Consider the following 19,733-nt stretch of genomic DNA (forward strand, 5'->3'; position numbering starts at 1 on the left):
TCCAGTGTCGATCATTTCTTCTCAGCCACAGAGCAACCCAGTTCGCTGCACAGTTCCCAGGGACTCGGGATGGGTCCTGTGGAAGAGTCCTGGTTTGCTCCCTCCCTGGAGCACCAGCAAGAAGAGAATATACCCAGCCTGCAGAGTAAACTCCAGGAGGAAGCCAACTACCATCTTTTTGGCAGCCGCATGGACAAGCAGATGAAACAGCAGCCCAGACAGAATGTGGCTTATAACAGAGAGGAGGAAAGGAGACGAAGGGTCTCCCATGACCCTTTTGCGCAGCAGAGACCTTATGAGAATGTCCACAATGCAGGGGCAAAGGGCTGTGCTTACCCCAGTGCACCCAGTCATGGTAATGCAGCGCACCAGCCAGCAGGGCTGACCAGCCAGCCCCAAGTGCCGTACTGGAACAATGGATTATATGGTCCACATGGTTTTGCAACAAGATCATTGGATCCAGGAACAGCAGGTCCAATTTGGTATGGGCTAAATTCAAGCCATATACCTAGTCTATATAAAACTCCAGTGCCGGAGACCACCATGCTAGGAAACACACCGACCATTCCATTCACCTCCCTGCCACCAACAGGTAAACAGATCTTTAATAGTCACAATCTTGTCCTTTTTTTATTTTTCTGAAAATAAAACATTTATCAGCTCTGTTGTAGCCTATAAGTTATGATGGGGACAAAGGACAAGTTCAGAGTCTTTAGATCCCAGATGCAACTTGCCACTGTGGAATGAGCTCTGTCAGACCCTTGGTCTGGGAGTATTGCAGTTTTGGTCTAGGATTCATGCCAGCTGCCCATAAGTGTTGGGTTATGGGTTGTTACGACTGGTGGGCGTCTTCAACAATAACCTGAATCACATAGTAGTCCTGTTGTGCCCACGCTCTGATAAATGGGAAGATATCTGGTTCTATGTTTTTATCCTGCTTGCTGATTGAAGGTAAGAAATAAGTCTTGGATATTTTTATTTCTTTTTATATAGGACAAAGACTGTCATTTGTGATGAAAATTTTTCTTTCATTTCCATATTTTGTCAGGTGAAGTAAAAGCTAGGTGATAGTCGTTACTGACATTCTAGAGTGAAAGTAATTTCATTTAATTTCTAGCAACATTATCAAATAATACTCACTAATACCACCTTAACTACCTGAATGACATCTATGAAAGATACTCACCCATGTCCTGGAAATCTTAAAATCAGCTTCGGTAGAGGAAGCTTTGAGAACCATAGAGCTTAGTCACATTTTCTTTCAAAAAGGCCAAATTCTCTAAAATCTTCCTATGGCAACACTCTGGATTTTTTCTGGTTTTTTGTTTTAGAGACAGGGTCTTACTCTACTGACTCTGTCACCCAGTCAATCTTCCTTCCTGTTTCAGCCTCCTGAGTGGCTGAGACTACAGGCATGCACCACCACACCCAGCTAATTTTTGAATTTTTTTTAGAGACAGGGTCTTGCCACATTGCGCAGGCTGGTCTCAAACTCCTGGCCTCAAGCGATCCTCTTGCCTCGGCCTCCCAAAGCACTAGGATTACAGGTGTGAGCTACCATGGCTTGCCCCATAGGTTTTATTGTAAGATCTATGGAGTACTAAATATTGGATTTAGGTATTAAGCGGAATCTAAATGAGCTATGATCATATGAGTGAAATGTCCTTTTGTTTCCTTTGTGTCTGGGAATAAAATTTTTCATTAGTGTTACTATATCATTTTATTCATTCATGAGTAATTTAATAAAAATTTCTAAAACACTTCCCACTTTGTGCCAGGCAGTTTTCTAGTCAGTGGAGATACAACAGTGAACAAACAGCCTGAATCCCTTCCCTCATGGAGCTTAAATCCTAGTGGATGGGAGGCAGACCGTAAACCAATATTTAATGTGGCATTTTTGATCCCGTGTCTGCAGAGTGACCCAAGCACACCAGTCTGATGCCAGAAATTCCCTTCTGTTCTCACTCTCCCTCTGGTACCTAGTTCTGCCAAAGTCAGATACACAGGGATCCAAGCCCTTACTAATCCTGAGATGCTGTCAGTGGGGGACAGTGGACTTAGATCCACAATAAGTAATAGAATTGTCTGTGTTTCTGACCCAAAAGATCATCCTGCTAAATACTGACTTAGCAAATGAACAAGTTGAGTTTCACATTGCAAATTTAACTGATTCTTCTGCTTGCTTTCATTCTTGTCCAGTAGTCCTAACTCTGCACCAAATGTGAGTGTTCTAATTTGTTGTGCCACATATGGAGGGTGTGTCTATCCAGTAATTACAAAAGGAAAATAAATATTTCTTCACTTCAATCAAGTAGCTCCCAGGAACATTATTTTTTATTCAGTGCGCTGCTTCAAGTGAGGTGGGAAAAGGAAAGCTCACGGGACTGAGAGTTAGGAGACCGAAGTTCTAGTCCTGTTTGTGCCTCTCACTAGCTGGGTAACTTTGTACGTATCATTTTGCCTCTCTAGGATTCATCTCCTCAGTTATAAATGAAAATGTTACAACTGAAAGTGTGTACATTACAAGCTCTTGTGTGTTTCTAATGCATTAGTTTCTCTGTTTCACAACTTTTATGGTTTTCCCAGTGGCCAGATCTGGGCAGGAAGGCAGCAGAAAGCACTGATTCAAAAACACAAGCGTCAGGGCGTAGAGGTAAGGGGTAAAATCCTGGCTGGAGTTGCGTGCTCTCTGACCTAACCTCTGTGTCAGCCTGTGGTGAACACAGATTGAGTTGATACAATCAGTGTAAGCTGGAGGTGGCGGTCTAGGAAGCGCCTGACAACACACCGAATAAGCGTGCAATGCAGGGTAGCTGCCTGTTACTGTCACTGTTAACAAAGAACACTAACAAAAGACAAATCCTCGAGAGCTGGAGTGCACGCACCAGAGAGCCTGTTGCCAGGGATTCTTCAGGAGGATTCCAAGGACCTCAGTTTCAGCAGCTTCACAAACCAGCTAGAATGACATGCAGATACTGAGCGTGTGCACTGTACATTTCTTACACCTTTCAGTGGACAGGGTCCCTAGTTTCCTTGGCTTCATCAGAGAAAATGCAACAAAGTGAGCGTGGTGTCTGGTCCCGTGGGCTGCCAAGTGTGCTGACCAAGGTACCTAGAGGTGAATTTCATTGACCTCCCTCAGAACTGTCTTATCTTCCACCTTCTCTCTGCTACAAAGACACACCGAATGTTCATTAGTGACAGTACTATTTCACAAGTTCAGCTCAGCGTGAATGTCACTGAGCATGTGCCTTATGCTAAGTCCTGAGCTGGCACGTATAAGGAATACAAGAATGAGTGAACATGGGGTTTCTGCCCAAACAGACCTAGCTCTGATACAAAGCAGCCTCGGGCTGCTAGGATTAGGGTGCAGGCTCATGGAAGGAGGTAGAATTTGTGTGGGGCTGTGTCAGAAACTCACAAGTAGGGAGAACTGGTGGAGAGGTGGCAGTGCAGGCAGAGGGAACAGCTTGAGCAAGGGCAGGGTCATCATATGAAAGGATCAGTGGGAAGCCTGGCTGGACTGGAGTCTCCAGAGTGGAGAGAGGGAGAAGAGAATGCAAGGAAGATCAGAGAGAGGTTGGGGAAAGCTGTGGCTAGCTTTGAATACTGAACTGTGAGGGGTTTGGGTGTATTGTATAAAGGAGGAGTACCTTAACAGATGTTTAGGTAGTAGGATCCTGCTTGTAAATGTGGCCGAGACATGTTGTGCTGTTCATCCACATCTATTTTCTGATTTAGTGGCAGTCACATATTTTAAAAATTGTGGTAAAATACACATAACATAAAATTTACCATTTTTAAGTACAGTTCAATGCCATTACTTACATTCACATTTTTGTACAACCATCACCACCATCCATCTCCAGGACTTGCTCTTCTTCGCACACTGAAACTCTGTCCCCATTAAATACCACCTCTCCGTTCCTCCTCCCTAGCCCCTGACAACCACCATCTTTCTTTATGGATCTGACTACTCGGGGTACCAGCTGTGAGTGGAATCATACGGTATTTGTCTTGTGACTGCCTTACTTCACTCAGCAGATGCCCTCAAGGTTCATGCATGTTGTAGCGTGTGACAGGATTACCTTCTCTGTAGGCCGGATCACATTCCACCATGTGTATGGACCACATCTTGCACGTCTCCTGATGGACACTTGGGTTGTGTCCACCCTTTGGGCTGTCGTCAATAATGCTACTATGAACATGAGTTCACAGATATTTCCTCAAGACCCTGCTTTCAATTCTTTTCGGTAAAGATGCAGAACTGGGAATGCTGGATCATATGGCAATTCTATTCTTAATTTTTTAGGAACCTCCGTACTGTTTTCTACAGCAGCGGCACCTTTTATATTCCCACCAGCAGTGCAAAGGGTTCCCTTTCCTCCACTTCCTTGCCAATACTTACTATTTTCTATTTTTTGATAGTAGCCATCCTATTATAGGTATGAGGTAGTTTAGCCACATTTTAAAGAAGAAAATTTTAAAGGGTGGCATGGGATAATTAATTTAACTTCACATTTGGGGTAAAGCCTTGCTTTTTTACCATGCTGTATTTTTCCACTTGCTTTTGATCTAGAAGTGCTTACCAGTGTGTTTCTCTCTATTCAGACGAGCCTACAAAATGCACCATATTCAATAGTAGTGGCATTCAGATTGGAGCCTACAATTACATGGAGATTGGTGGAATGGGTTCGTCACTACCAGAGAGCACAAACATGAACTTGAAAGAAGAGCCAGCTTCTAAGTACCAAGATATCTTTGGTAAGAAGCTGTTGAAGGACGCAATGTCTAGCAACCTTGAACTTTCTTACTTGTCAAGAGGGATATAATAGAATCTTAAAATTTCCCTGATGATTGTTTCTGAAAGTTTTCTCATGTTTTCTCTGTAAAATATCTTTGTGATTTCCATATAATTACATTGTAATTTACTTACTTTATAATACACGGATAATCTCAGTATCTAATTCATGGCTTTGTTGTGAAAATTAAATGAGTTGATATGTATAAAAAGGTTAAGAATGCTGCCTACATATGGTAAGGTCAATAAAAGTGTTAAGCTTTCTTTATCACCATCGTCATGGGGGAAATAGCTCCCTGAGGTCCTAATCACAGGGGACTCTATAAAAGATAGAAGGCTATGCCTTCAACAGCACTCTGTCATAAAAACAAGAGCGCTATCTCTTATAGGGTTCTACGATGCAGACCCATAACATTAATCCCAGAGTACATTCTGGGAAAAGCAGTCATGAGGCCAAAAAACAATGTGATTAAGAACCCAGATTTCTGGTTAACCCTGCGGTTGGCAATTTTTTCTCTAAAGGGCTAGCTAATAAGTATGTTAGGATTTGCTGGCTTTGAGCTCTCTCTTGGAAACTACTCAACTCTGTCATTGTAGTGCAAAAGCAACCATAGACAGCTGTACGTAAATGACTATAGCTGTGTTCCACTAAGATTTTATTTACGAAAGCAGGCAGAGGGCCAGATTTGGCCCACAGGCCATAGTTTGCCAATCCCTGATCAAACCCATTTGAAGGGTAGCCTTTAGAATACCTAGAACATCCCTTTTACCCCCAGCGATGTTAAAAGAAAAAAGAATATCTAGAACAGAGATTCTTAACTTTTGGGTAGCCACAGATACTTTTGAGAATGTGATAAAACCCAGGAACCCTCTCCTAAAGAAATATTGGCAAAATATGTCAAGTGTCTTCGGAGATTCTTGGACTGCTGACATCCAGTGGTGGCGACAGAGGTTGCATTACAGGGACTGAGGAAAGAATGGGAGTTGGGGGGAAAATGAGATTATTTTTTTCTTTTTTTTTTCTCTTGAGACAGGGTCTCACTCTGTCACCCAGGCTGGAGTGCAGTGGCACAATCATAGCTCATTGTAACTGCCAACTCCTGGGCTTAAGTGATCCTCCCACCTCAGCCTCCTGAGTAGCTGGGACTGCAGGTGCACACCACCATGCCTGGCTAATTTTTAATATTACTGTTTATTTGTAGTGGCAGGGTCTTGCTGTGTTGCCCAGGCTGGTCTCAAACTCCTGGGGTCAAGCAATCCTCCCACCTCAGCCTCCCAAAGTGCTGGGATTACAGGCATGAGACACTGCACATGACCAAGATGTCTTTTTCCTTGTATTTAGTTTACTGAGGTAGGAGGAGGATCAAGGAATATGGTTTGTTTGTTGTGGTTGTTTTATATTTGTATTTTTTTCCTTTTATTAATTATTTTTATGAAGGGCTAAGATGAAGGGATTAGTAGAAAGAGAGGTTCTGGCTATAGAAGAAGAGGGGACAGCAGCTGGGGAGAGGGGTAAGGGGAGGCATTGTAAGTGAATGAGCTCCCACTTGATGGTCTCAGTTTCCTTGATTAAGAAAGACGGACGTGAACGGGTGGGTGAGGGGAATCAGGAGCTGGGTGGCCTTGACTCTGGCCAGATGTAAGTGGAAAATGTCCAAAAGGAACAAAAATGGTGTTTTTCCCTTTATATCTGGAAAGGTCTAATATAAACAGGGCCACTGGCTAAGGCCCATCCTAGTAGCCACATAGGGGTTTTGTTCACAAAGCCAGGATTCGCTTGCCAGGGGCAAGAAGTGCCCTATTCTAATTCACACACAGACTCCATGTGGGCGAGCAGGCTTGTGAAGTGTCTTCCAGTGAGTCAGCAGCTATATAAGTAAGAAGCTATCTTTCTCACTGCCTCCTGAGACTCTTCACTTAGGGGTTTCAGCAATTCAGAAGCTAGAATGTTCAAAGGGGTCATAGCTTGATACCCTTTTCTCTTTTCCATTTGGCAGATAATACCACTAGTCTGACCGATAAACACCTGGACCCAGTCAGGGAAAATCTGGGAAAGCACTGGAAAAACTGTGCCCGTAAGCTGGGCTTCACTCAGTCTCAGATTGATGAAATTGACCATGACTACGAGCGAGATGGACTCAAAGAGAAGGTTTACCAGATGCTCCAAAAGTGGCTGATGAGGGAAGGCGGTAAGGGGGCCACGGTGGGAAAGCTGGCCCACGCACTCTACCAGTGTTCCAGACTAGACCTTCTGAACTACTTGATCTACGTCAGCCAGAACTAGCTCCGAGGGCAGCGGCCACGGAAGCAGCCTCCTCACTTGGTGAATAGCCTGCTGGAAAGTGCACTGCCTCGGCACGTTCACAATTCTGTCCTCCCAGAAATGGGTTCTGTGTGTGCATCGGTATGTCCTGCACTTCGTAGCTGCAGAAGGGAAAAGAAATCTGCAGCAAAGAACCGCTCTCAGGAAACTAAACCTTTTAATGTCCCGGCACCAATCAAAAGAGCTTAATTGGGTTTTGAAAGGGAGAGAACGAGGAAGGTCCCTTTCTTTCAGCTCATGCCATAACCCACGATTATGCTAGTCATTCAGTTTCCTGGAGTTTGAGAAAAAAAATATTCAGAGAACATAAAATAAATCAACTTATGTTGTGCTGTCTCCCACATAGACTCCTATTATAACCAAAGCACTGTAAAATTCTAAGTCCTGTGCACAGTTTTTTTGTATTATAACCACAGTTCGTCCCCAGATTATAGAGTTTGTTAATGTCAGTATCAAATGCTGTATCAAGGCCGGGCGCGGTGGCTCACACCTGTAATCCTAGCACTCTGGGAGGCCGAGGCGGGAGGATTGCTTGAGGTCAGGAGTTCGAGACCAGCCTAAGAATCAGCGAGACCCTCGTCTCTACTAAAAAAATAGAAATAAATTATCTGGCCAACTAAAAATATATATAGAAAAAATTAGCCGGGCATGGTGGTGCATGCCTGTAGTCCCAGCTACTCGGGAGGCTGAGGAAGTAGGATCGCTTAAGCCCATGAGTGAGCTAGGCTGATGCCACGGCACTCACTCTAGCCTGGGCAACAGAGTGAGACTCTGTCTCAAAAAAAAAAACAGACAAACAAAAAAACAACCAAATGCTGTATCAGTCACTACAGGCTTTAAGAATTACATGCACTCTCTATTATATTAAGTTATAAATTAATTTTTAACTGAATTTACATTTAGTTAATTTGTAAATTAACTGAAGAAATTTTAAGGGGTGGTCCTAAGGAGGGGAAAAAATAGAGGGGGGAACCATCAGAATTTCCCAGGCTGTTGTTGCAAGGAATTGCTACTAAATGTGACCACTACAAAAATTGATTAATTTTTTAAGTACTTTCCTAGCATTCTGGTACTTTCACCTCGCCTGGGTGTCCTGAAGAGGGAACAGGTATGCAGGGAATATTAATATCTTCATGTCTGGTTGTGACTTGAGGCTCAGGGCTGATCACCATTGAGCTGCTTCCTCAGTTTACCCCGGTGTACTATAGAAATGTTTTTATTTTTTTCTGTGTGCCACAAAGTAAAAAAGGACAGTTTCTGAGTCTAGCAATTGTATCTCTAGTACTTGACCTTCCAAAGCCAACTTGAAACCTGAAGGAACTATTAATAGAAGAGTAGGAGACTGAACCCCAGTGGGCCATCTGGAGTGTCCGCTGGCAGTTTGCTAAACAGAAAGGGAATGCCCTTTGCTTAGCTCTCCCAAGACGGAGAGCAACACAGTACAGTGATGGTCAGAATGGATTCTAGTGTCTTGGTATTGTTGGTTCTGATTCTGAATCCTCTCAACTCCAGCAGACACACAAGCACCCTTGAAGTGGGGCTGCAAAGGAGCGTTTCTCAACCTTGGCACCACCGGCATCTTGGGCTGGGTAGTTCTTTGGTGTAGGGGCTGTCGTGTGCCTCTTAGGATATATGGAAGCATCCCTGGCTTCTACCTCCTAGATGTCAGTAGTTCTCCTCTTCCTCCCTCTCCTAGTTGTGACAGAAACACCTCTAGACACCGCCAAATGTTCCTGGGAGAGGCAGAATTGCCCTGGTTGAGAAGACCACGACTGTACAGTAATGCACCTGCGTTCTGCCCACACATCTGGGCTCACTGCTGAGATGGCACACAGCAATTAGATCACACAGGCCGAGAGGGGGATTGGAGGTTGGACAGGGTCCAGCTTTCATCAGAGGGGCCTGGGTGATTTCTAAATGTATCCCTTGTTCCGCCATCCTAACAGTGTTCTAAAGTTTTTGAAATTGCAAAGAGATTGAATGATCAATGCTGAGACAAAAATGCAGTTTTTTAAATGAACTTTTTAAAATAAAATTTTATACCTTAACTACAGGACATTGAGGTGATGTGTGTGTTTGTATGACTGGAACAGTTTGGGCTTCTCCACTGTGCCTCTGCCACTGAGGTCGGCATCTCCCGTGTGCACTCCCCCGTCACCCTCCCGCTGCCGGCCCGAGAGAGGAAACTGAGGGTAAAAGAATAGAAGCTCCCAGATCATTTCAGCCCCCATGATGAGAGGCCTGCAGCACGCTGTCCTTCCCACATGGCTCTGAGGCCTTGCCTTCACCTCCCTGTCTCTAACCACCACGCAGGAAAGAGCCAAGTGTGCCTCTGCGGAGTTTAGGACCCTGCTATTCGTGGGCAGAAACCAAGTAAGCAGGACACCGAATAGAAAATGAGAAAGAAGACAATCCAAACTTGGTTCCAAGAAACATATTCACACCCTGGGGTTATTAGTGGTAAATAAGACCCACTTGCAGCCCCCACCGTCTTGATGGGCAGATTTGCCACTTGTCACTATAGTCATAATCTTCGCTTTGGGTTTATCATGTGAAGTTAGAGCTTCAGGAATAAGAAAAGGAGCTCTTCTTCACAAAATGTTTTAGATACTATTTTGATGTACATTTCAACGGGTGTTATAAGGAAAAGGTTTTTCTAATAATAGTGTAAATAGGAGTGTAAATATTCAAGATTTTAGAAGAAGCTGATAACAAAGAAATCATTGAAGAGCTAATGCTATTACAGTGAGTTACATAGAACATAGTAATCCAAGTGTTGCATTTTGAAATTAAACAGGTTGAAATTCTCCCTTGCCATTCTTCAGCTGTGTAATGTAGGGCCTGCTTCCTAACCTGTCTTAGCCTCAGTTTCCTCATCTGTAAATGAGGAGGCAATAGCACAAAAAGTTGATGAGAGGATTAAAATAAGATGATGCATCTTAAGGTGTCTGGCACAAAAATGGCAGTTATTTTTTAAACTGTATAATTGTGTTATGCATAAAGAACTAGTTTTCATATGTATGCTTAAACCATGACACAAATAACCTAAAAACTCGGTGCTACTATTTTTGCCTAGCACTAGGGTAACGTTTGAAATTGTACAGACAACTATATTTAACCCTCATCACCCCTCACAAGAAATCTCAACATTTCAGAAAAAAGGAAATATCGACCTCACTAAAGATTTCTGAAAGTCAAATGATATTAAAGACAATTCAAACATTATATATTTAACTTTCCTTCTATGTGGGAATTAATGTAATAATAGATTTATGTTGAAAGTAGAATATAAACTTTTTGCGTATTCTGTATTTAGGCCCAAACTGCCTTTACTACTCAAGAAACTCCAGTGGGCCAATGAGGACCCTGCAGGTAATAGAACTTTCCACAACTGTAGCACATAAAAGCACAAGACTATGATACAAGAAGGGTCTCTTGGAGGAAAAATAATGCAATATGCAAAGAAGCTGTGTTTCCAATAATCCAAGCCAAGGCTGGAACAGTAACCATGAATCTGCTAGTTACTTCCACTTAAGGTAGCCCAGAATGGTAGCCAGTCTTAAAGAGATAGTTGTTTTTCCACCACTGACCTATCAATTGTATATAATGTCTACAATCTTTATAAAGCCTGAATTAGATAGTCAAAAAAACATTGTGATAAAATATACAAAAACTTACTACAAACCATTTTAAGTGTACAGTTCAGTGGCATGAAATACATTCAGTGTTGTGCAGCCATCACCACCATCCATCTCCAGAACTTGTTCATGTCCCCATACTGAAAGTCTGTCCCCCAAAACACCACCTCCCCATTCTCTTTTCCCCCCTTCCCCCAGCAACCGCCATTCTACTGTCTGTCTCTGTGATTTGGCCACTCTAGGTACCTCAGATGAGTGGAATGACACAGTATTTGTCTGTTTATGCCTGGCATATTTCATTTAGCACAATGTCCTCCAAGTTCATCCATGTTGTAGCATGTGTCAGAATTTCCTTCCTTTTTAAGGCTTAATAATATTCCATTGTACAGATAGACCACATTTTGGTTATCCATTCATTTGTTGTTGGATACTTGGGCCACTTCCACCCTTTTGGCTATTGTGAAATATGCTGCTATGAACATGGGTGTAGAAATATTTCTTCAAGACCCTGCTTTCAATTCTTTTGCGTGTATACCCAGAAGTGGAATTGCTGGATCATACCGTAATTCTGTTTAATTTTTTGAGGAACCTTAGTACTGTTTACCACAGTGTTGCACCATTTTACATTCCCACCAGCACTGCACAAGGGTCCCAATTTCTCCACATCTTCACCAACACTAATTTCTGAGATTTTTGCTAGTGGCCATCCTAATGGGTATGAAGTGGTATAAAGAAAAAGATACATAGATTCCCATCACCCCTAAAAGCAAGTGCACTTCACCCCACCCTTAGCAGCCAGCCATAGCGCCCAGTCTCCACCCGCCCCTCCAGAGCCCCCGCAGGACGCCCACCAGAGAGGGAAAGATGGCGGGCGGCCTCGCCCCCAGGAAGGGCCACGGCGGCCGCAGCGATGGGCGGGGCGGGCAGCGCCCGCTGGGACCCCCACCAGGCCGCCAGGGCTGACGCAGAGAGGGCAGCAGGCAGAGGGGTAGGACGCCGACCCGTTCCAGGACTGACGAAACCCCGAGCCGGGTTTCTGTACGCCCTCGGCGAGAAGCGGGCGGGGCGGGGCTTTGAAGGGGGCGGGCCGAAAGCGGGGGCTTCAGGGCAGACGGGCCAGGGCGTGGCGGGGCGTGGCTTGGCGTCGAGGCGGGGCCGGCTGAGGGCGGGGCGTGCAGGCACGGCCGCCTGTGGGCGGGGCGTCGAGATGGGGCCGCCTGAAGGCGGGGCGTGGAGGCGGGGCCGGCCGTGGGGCGGGCGCCGTCTGCGGCGGCGGGAGGACGGACATGGCGGCGTTGCTGGGCTGCAGGGGCGTGCTGCGGCGGTCCCTCTCGGCGCCGAAGTCCGGGATCCGCGTCCCCCGCGCCGGGGCCGCGGGGTCGTTCGGGTAACGGCACCTGCCCCATCGGGAGGCTCCTGCCTCGGCGCGCTCGGGGGGCGGCGGGAGGGGCGCGCGCCGGCCGCAGGTGTTCTGTCGGAGCGGGGAGGGCCAGGGCGAAGCTGGCCGCCGGGTCGCCCTGTAGCTCTCCTGGCACTGTTGAGGCTTCAGTCACGAGCCCCGAGTCCCCTGACTCTTTGTTTGCTGATCTCGAACTTTAATGTGCAAAAGAGCCATCTTGGGAATCTATGAAAATCAGAATGCCGGGCCTCATTCTCAAATCCCGGAGGATCTGAGGTCCCAGGGGTGTGGGGATACTGAAGCTGCTTTTTACTCTTTTGTCCTCCCTCCCTTCCCTCCATTTCAGATAAAACAATAACGACAAAAAGCTAGATTAATCTCTGACCTGCTGCCTTGCTAGTGGGTACTGTTGGTTTCTAGAGATTCTGGGTATAAATGTGGATAAAGCAGCATGAAGCTTGCGTTACTTTATTTTCTACACCCATGCACACACATATACACACACAAATGTACGCAATGCATGCATGCAATTAACTGTTGATGGGTCAATTCCATTAGTGACTAGGAAAAATGTCAAATGTTAGGTAGGTACCTGGCATTTAGAAGTTTACTTGATCGACTGTGGAAACTTCTAGATTGAGAACTTAATCTTGAAGGAGAAAGGAAGGCAAATCCGAACAGCATTTAAATTTTTATATGATTGTCTAGCTCTTGAGTTTCATATTTCATTTAGGTTCTTTTATTATTTTGGAATTAGAAGATTTTCAGGACTATTTTGATAGATGGAAAAAACATGTCAATGGCCACGGCTATATACATCAATAGTGAAAAATGGGCATTTTATCCAGTTTCTTGTCTGCGGGAAGGGATTGAAATCAGGTTACAGGGATTGTACCGATATCATAGTTCTGATAGTTTATTTAATGATTGCAGGAAAGCCCCATCTACCTAGCTGCACTACAGATCATTCGTCCTAAAGTAGGTCTGAAAAACAGGTTTCTCTGGATTTTGTACTGTCATTTTATAAATGCAGCTACAAATTGATATGACATGTGATCTGGGAAAACAAGCATGGGTATTGGTTAAGCATGAATCAAGGCTGCAGCCCAACATAAGTAAGTAAATAGATACTTGGCTTCAAAATAGCCAGTTCCCAAGTTACAATTGAGTTGTGTTCCACAAATGTGTTTGTTTAAGTCTGTTGTTTGAAACTTTGACCCTTTTCTTACATGATCTGGCAGGTGGTTTATTTCTGGGTCAGGTCAAAAAAGCCTTTTCTACCTGAAATTGTATGTTATATACAGTTATAATATCAGTAACTTACAGAACCTAACAGTCTACCTGAAGAAAAATACTTTCCAAGTTCAACCTTGATATGCCCTGCCAGAGGATCAGAGACCATCCTTCCATTGATGCCTGCCACCACCCTCTATCTGGCAGTGCCTGAGCCCTACTGAGGACTCTGTTCTGCCATGAGGTTAGAGAAGAGTCAAGGTCTTTGGAGTTCTAATGGCCATGTTGCCCCTTCTTAGCTGGGCAAATGTGTGCATGTTACTCAACCTCTTTGAGCCTCCTGCCTTGAAGAGTTTTTGTGAGGATTTGAAGCACCAAATGTAAAAGGCCTGGGACATAATAAATACTAACTTATTAGTAGGTACAATTGGAATATCTAAATAATAATACAATATATAAAAGATGCTAAAATCATAAAAATTCCTATAAATTTCAAGCCCTGGGGTTAGTTAATATTTTATTGTGGCTAATGACTACTTTGGAGAAAGAAACAAAAGAAATAGCTGAATATATACTACTGTATGAGGACTTCTGAAATGAGGGTGTCTTATTAAGTAGTCCCATTTTTTATCTGTAAGCAAAGTGCTGAAGAGCTCAGGCTCTGGGGTCAGGCACTCAGATGCCCATCTTGGCTTTGCAGGTTACTGGCAGTGAGACTGGGGCAATTACCTGATCCTCAGGCTCTTCAGTGATAAAATTAGGTTAAGTATAATGTGCACCTCAGAGCAAAATGAGTGGGCTAGGTAAAGTTCTTAGAGTGTGTGACACATAGTCGCAAAAGTTAGCTTTAGTTTAATTATTTGCCACACTGTTATATCCTTGCCTCTCCTAACAGTATACTCTGCCTCTTTGAGGGCAGCAGTGCAACCCCCTCACCGCTGTTGTAAGGTAATTCTTTCCTTTCACAAAATTGCCTGCTCAGCCTTTCAGAAAGAGGGAATCTAGGATAAACACAAGGTAGGAAGGCATGGTTTAAAAGGGAGACAGGATTTTTTTTCCTCCGAGAAATTAACTCAGTCATTCTCAACCTTGGTTGCCTGTTAGAATCTGGGTAATTTAAAAAATGTAGATGCCTGGCTCCCACCCCAGAAATTTTTGTTTTGAGACAGTATCTCGCTCTGTCACCCTGGCTTCGAGTACAGTGGCGTCATCCTAGCTCACTGCAACCTCACACTCCTAAGCTCAAGCCATCCTCCTGCCTCAGCCTCCCAAATAACTGGGACTACAGGCGCGTGCCACAATCCCCCGCTGATTTTTAAAAAATTTTTTTAGAGATGGGGTCTTGCTGTGTTACCCAGGCTGGTCTCAGACTAACAGTCTCAAGCAGTCCTCCCACCTCGACCTCCCAAAGTACTGGGATTACAGGCATGAGCCACCTCTGTTGGCCCCTTTTTCTTATGTTTGAAATTGATTTGCTTTTGTTCATAAACAATCCTCTGTCCTTTTCCCCCAAATTGGAGATTCATGAAAGGTTTTTGGAAGCCTCTAATAACCCCAGGACATGGGCTGATGTGATAATGGCAGGTACTCTGGTGATGGATGATGGATATGCAGGATATTGATGACAGAGCACCCAGGACATTCTCTTTCCCCTCACCCTAGCTGCAAAGCCCTTCACAATTTGGTCCCAGCCTTGGCTCATGCTCTGCCTTCACACTCCTGCTAGGGTGGACACTGGCTTGTCCCCACATACGGCTCTTGCTCCTGGGCTTCTGACCATGCTATTTCTTCTTCAAGAAATGCCCTCCCCACCATATTCTTTTTTCAGAGTTTTACCCATCTTTGCAAGTTCACCTCAAATGCTACTTTTTCTCTCTTCTTAGATATCTCTACCCAGCCCTGATATGACCTCTCTGTCTGTCCTCTAAACCCACCTTCCAAGTCTTCTGCCTTTCTAAATACTTCCCCAACATTGAGTTCCCATTATGCTCAACTCTAAACTACCTGGTTTTGTTTCGGTATTATTTTTAGGCAACAAAAAGAATATGGGATGGCAGTAATTAGGAAAAAAATGCAATTTGGAATGGGAAATCGAAACATAGATACAGCGAAGTGCAGAGGGAAGTCAGAGGATTTTTGCAGAAGAGACTTGGGAACGATCATGGGAGCTGAAGGAAAGAAGCCTATGTGAGCTGGTGCCCTGGTGCTGGCTTAGAGAGTTTGAGGCCGCAACACGCAGTCCCAGAAACGGACCAGCTTTGGATGGTGAGAAGGAGGGAGAGGGGCTTCTTGTTACACCTGATAGCCTCATGGTGCAGAAGACTTTTACAAGCACATCCTCAGCACTTTGGGGAAGGGCGCCCCTAACAAATCTCTAACACACAAGGAGTAATACAGAAAAAGGATGGTATCATGCACATTATTATTAACATGAGCGGGGTAAATGCTGATCATCTCCGTTGAGGGAATTGCCTCATTTTATTTAGTAAACATGGGAAATACTGTTAAGAACTTTCATTCCTTCCAGGTACCTCAAGCTCTTCCTTTCTTCAGTCATAACTGCCTCCCTGAGGGTTAGCAGAGCAAATCCTCTGTCTTTATCTTCTCTCCTACTGGACTGTGAACAAAGCAGACGCACCAACACGCAAACGTTTGCTGAAACGAGTGTTTCTCAGTAAAGTGCGTTTATTTGCCTCTGTCTTGATCCTCAGCTATCTAAAGCCATCTTAACCACAGAGATGAATTCCTCAGAGCAATAGGATGTTAATAATAAGCAAATTGGTGGTGTCAGTATTGCCATTGCTCTGTGGCTTTATTTGTTGCTCCTCTAATTAGTGTTTCTGTAGATAATAAGCTTACAGTTATGTCAGGCCTTATATTTTTCCAAAAATTGTGTGTTAAGATTAGATGTACCTGTATTCAACTCATTTGTTTCTGCATTTGTTTCTTTCTTACTTGAAGTTGGCTAATGAGATGAAACCAAAAGAGAAAACAGGACCTTGCTTTTTCAAAAGTGCTGCATTTCAGGAATCATTCTAAGGAGAGAGGTAGGGTAGGGAGTATGTAAAAGAAAAAGGAGGCAGTGGTTGATTTAAGTCTATCAACAATTCACTAGGAGAAGAGGAGCATCTCCTCCTAACACCTGCCTTGCATGCCGCCATGTCCCTTCTGTGCGTCCCTCAGTCATCTGGTAAATTAGCAGAGAGGCTGCTGGGGCCTGGTGCAGTGGCCTTGCATGTGCTCTATTGTGCACAGCCCTGGACGCCTCTTCTAGAGCTGCCGAAGAGCAGCTGAGGAAGGGTTAATCAGAACATACATGTCATTCTGGCAGGACACATGCTGGCATTAGCTCTGCCCCAAGGCCAGTGGTAGGAGGGAGGGCTTTTGAGATGGGGACTTATGCTCGAGGCTATTTAACAGTCAACACAGAAATATTTCAACATCGTAGAAAATGGGTATGGCCATCTCAGTGCAGATGGGCATTCCTGACTACAGCCCTCTTGCAGCTGGCCAGACCACATAAGGAGCTTTACCCCTCAAGCACTGCCTGAGATCCAGGCCTTCCTTCTGGACCCCTGGGATCAGTCCCATCCTTGAGAATGCTGTCAGGGCTGCTGCAAGTCTGTACCTCCTCTATGCCTGCTGAGGTGCCGGCAGGTGGCTCCAGGCTCCTGCTTCTGATGCCCACCCTTGCACCTCACTGTGAGGAGCCCCCATGCCAGCTGCGCTTGGGCTCCTTCAGCTTCCAGCTCACTGGCACATGCCACAGGCCTGTATGCCATTGCTTTCAGCAGGTCTCTCGGTGCTTTGTAGGGTGAGCCCCAGGCTGGGTGCTGTGGCATATTCAAGCATGAAGGCACAGTTCAGATCTGTAGTCTAGTAAGGAAGATAGATTTATGTCACTGTTCAGAATTGGGAAACTGAGGCAATCCAAGAATCCGGAGAGGGATACTGGAGCTGACTCATGCATGTAAAAGAGTAGTTTTGCTACATTAATTTTGTACTCCTAAACAATTTTTCTTTTGGGGATGGGTTCTTTAGAAAACATTTTTATTTTTTAATTGACATAATTGTGCATATTCATAGGGTACATAGTGGTGTTTTGATACATGTAACACATAGTGATCAGATCAGTGTAATTAACATATCCATCATCGCAAACGTTTATCATTTCTTTGTGTTGGGAATATTAAATATCCTTCTAGCTATTTGAAACTTTATAAGATTGTTAACTATAGTCATCCTGCAGTGAACACTAGAACTTACTGCTTCTGTCAGGCTGTAATTTTGTCTCTTCCTCCCCTCTATGGGGATGGGTATTTTTTCTTCTAGCACCTCAGTAACCTCTGCCAAAGTGGCCGTGAATGGCGTTCACCTGCATTACCAGCAGACGGGAGAGGGAGAGCATGCAGTCCTGCTACTTCCTGGGATGTTGGGTCTGGATATTTTTTATAGCTTTTACATGCTGTATCATCTATGATGCATTCAAAATATTGGTGCCAAATATTAATTTTAGTGCTTTGCTGAAATGTTTGAAGCAATATTTGCCACAATCAAACATAAGTGATTTAGAAAAGTAGATAACTTTCTGCTACATGTATTTTTTATTCCTTAAGTGCCCAGTTTTTCCCATGCAAGTACACTGTGAAACCACAGCTGCCCCCAATTTGGAGGGTGCCAGAGGTAGGGAAAGGGGTGTGGGAAGAAGGCTAGACAAAGGAAGAAGGCGAGTGGGTAACCAGCCATCCCGGTTTGCCTAGCATTGATGCATTTTCCAGGTGCTAAAACCAGTTTGGATTGATCACCCTGTTGTGGTTGATAATATGTTCAATTAACATAAGAGTTAAGAAAAAAACATGAAGTCTTTTCAAAAATCAAAATTAGATTAGCAGATTACCCTCTATTAATGTATGGGGCATAATAAAGCCCACTGGGTCTCAATCTCATTTTCAGAACAGTTGTTCAGATGTAGAAAGCTCAGGGGGAGTATTTCCAGTGATCTCAGGACATCCCAAGTTTGGTTTTAAGAGAGTTAGTATTGTTGCTTTATTTTTGATTTAGTTAAATCATTCCCATATATCAGTCATCCCTTGGTATTGTGGGGGATTGGTTCTAGGACCCTGCACAAATCCAAAAGTCCGCAGATGCTTAAGTTCCTGCTATAAAATGGCAAAGTATATGCATAACCTATGCACATCCTCCTGTATACTTTAAATCATCTCTAGTTTATGAATACTACCTAATAAATGCTGTGTCAATAGTTGTTATACTGTATTGTTTAGGTAATAATAACAAGGAAAAAACTACATGTTCAGTGCAGACCCAACCATCCATATTTTTAAAAATATTTTTTTGATCTGCAATTGTTTGAATCCACAGATGTGGAAACCATGGATGTGGAGGGCTGACTGTACTTATTTCCTTGTGATTTGCTTCTTTCTCCTAAAAGTAAAGTGCTAATGTCATTTCAAGTAGTGATGGTTCCTCTTGACTGAGCCTCAGCTGATTGTGACCCTACTGTAGCCCCCCAGGCCTCTGAGTCTAGATAGCGTTGGTCTCTTCCTTTTCCTAAAGCTGCTGTAATGAAAGAGGACACTGACTCCAATGGCCAATGGAAGGCTAAAGTTAGCTATAAAGCCAATGAATAATTTCCCAGCTTAGCTTTCCATTATTTCAGTATTGCAGTCATTATCCAGATATAAAAACTTTTACTAATTTAATTGTTGGTTATGTAAAACATTAGCATGATTCCAGAATTAAAAGCTGGAACAGTGAGATTCTGTCTCCTGTCCCATCCTCAGCATGCAGATCCCCTTCCTCAGGCTTCTCAGCTATCACAAAAGCAGTGCCTATGCTCACCTCTTCCTTAAACAGTTTTTAAGGTTTTAGTATTCTTCAGCTGTATCCATGTACGCCGGAAAGCAAACGTCTTACTGTTTATGAAATTGATCTTTTAGAAGGTTCCCTTTTTCTGTTTTCTCACCTTCTGCTCTGCCTTCAGACCAGTTTCGCAGCAGAAGTCGCCTCAGGGATCGCAAGAGAAGCCCCTGGGTCAGAACAGTAGATGTAGGCTAGAGATCCGTGGATTTGTTTTTGACTTGGGTTTTCTGAATGATTTACCTCATCTTGAAAAAGATATATCTTGCCAGGAAGAATAATGGGCCTTGATAATGTTAAATGATCCTGCACCATCTTGAAAGACATTTTCTAGTACAGCTAGTTTATCAGGCAAAGTGTTCAGTATTCATTGGTGGCCTGAGCTATGAGTCCTCAGAAATCAGTGGGCTTTAAAGACAAAATGCTGACTTCCCCCTGGACTGGGCTGTCTCAGAGTGGTCC

General features: G+C 44.0%; 2 protein-coding genes across 11 annotated transcripts in view; both read left to right on the forward strand.

Annotated features, from left to right (window-relative positions):
• The window catches only part of RIPK1 (receptor interacting serine/threonine kinase 1), a 30,467-nt gene extending 23,007 nt beyond the window's left edge, over positions 1-7,460 (forward strand). For 7 of the 8 annotated variants that reach the window (XM_045551584.1, XM_045551589.1, XM_045551583.1 and 4 more), the window contains 3 exons: positions 26-592; positions 4,612-4,764; positions 6,799-7,460. In XM_045551584.1, the coding sequence (XP_045407540.1) occupies positions 26-592; positions 4,612-4,764; positions 6,799-7,085 (1,007 nt within the window). In that variant the 3' untranslated portion in view covers positions 7,086-7,460. Of the gene's footprint in view, positions 1-25; positions 593-4,099; positions 4,254-4,611; positions 4,765-6,798 lie in introns of those variants that run through there. The other variant, XM_045551590.1, reaches the window with a different exon arrangement.
• A 4,562-nt stretch (positions 7,461-12,022) lies between these two features.
• BPHL (biphenyl hydrolase like) overlaps positions 12,023-19,733 on the forward strand; it is a 32,830-nt gene continuing 25,119 nt past the window's right edge. For 2 of the 3 annotated variants that reach the window (XR_006735220.1, XM_045551593.1), the window contains exons 1-2: positions 12,023-12,149; positions 17,727-17,830. Coding sequence is in view for 2 of the 3 variants with exons in the window: in XM_045551593.1 (XP_045407549.1) it covers positions 12,049-12,149; positions 17,727-17,830 (205 nt within the window). In the remaining variant the exon portion in view is untranslated. The remainder of the gene's footprint in view (positions 12,150-17,726; positions 17,831-19,733) is intronic. The other variant, XM_045551595.1, reaches the window with a different exon arrangement.

The sequence above is a fragment of the Lemur catta genome, chromosome 5 (assembly GCF_020740605.2).
Source record: "Lemur catta isolate mLemCat1 chromosome 5, mLemCat1.pri, whole genome shotgun sequence".
NCBI lineage: Eukaryota > Metazoa > Chordata > Mammalia > Primates > Lemuridae > Lemur > Lemur catta.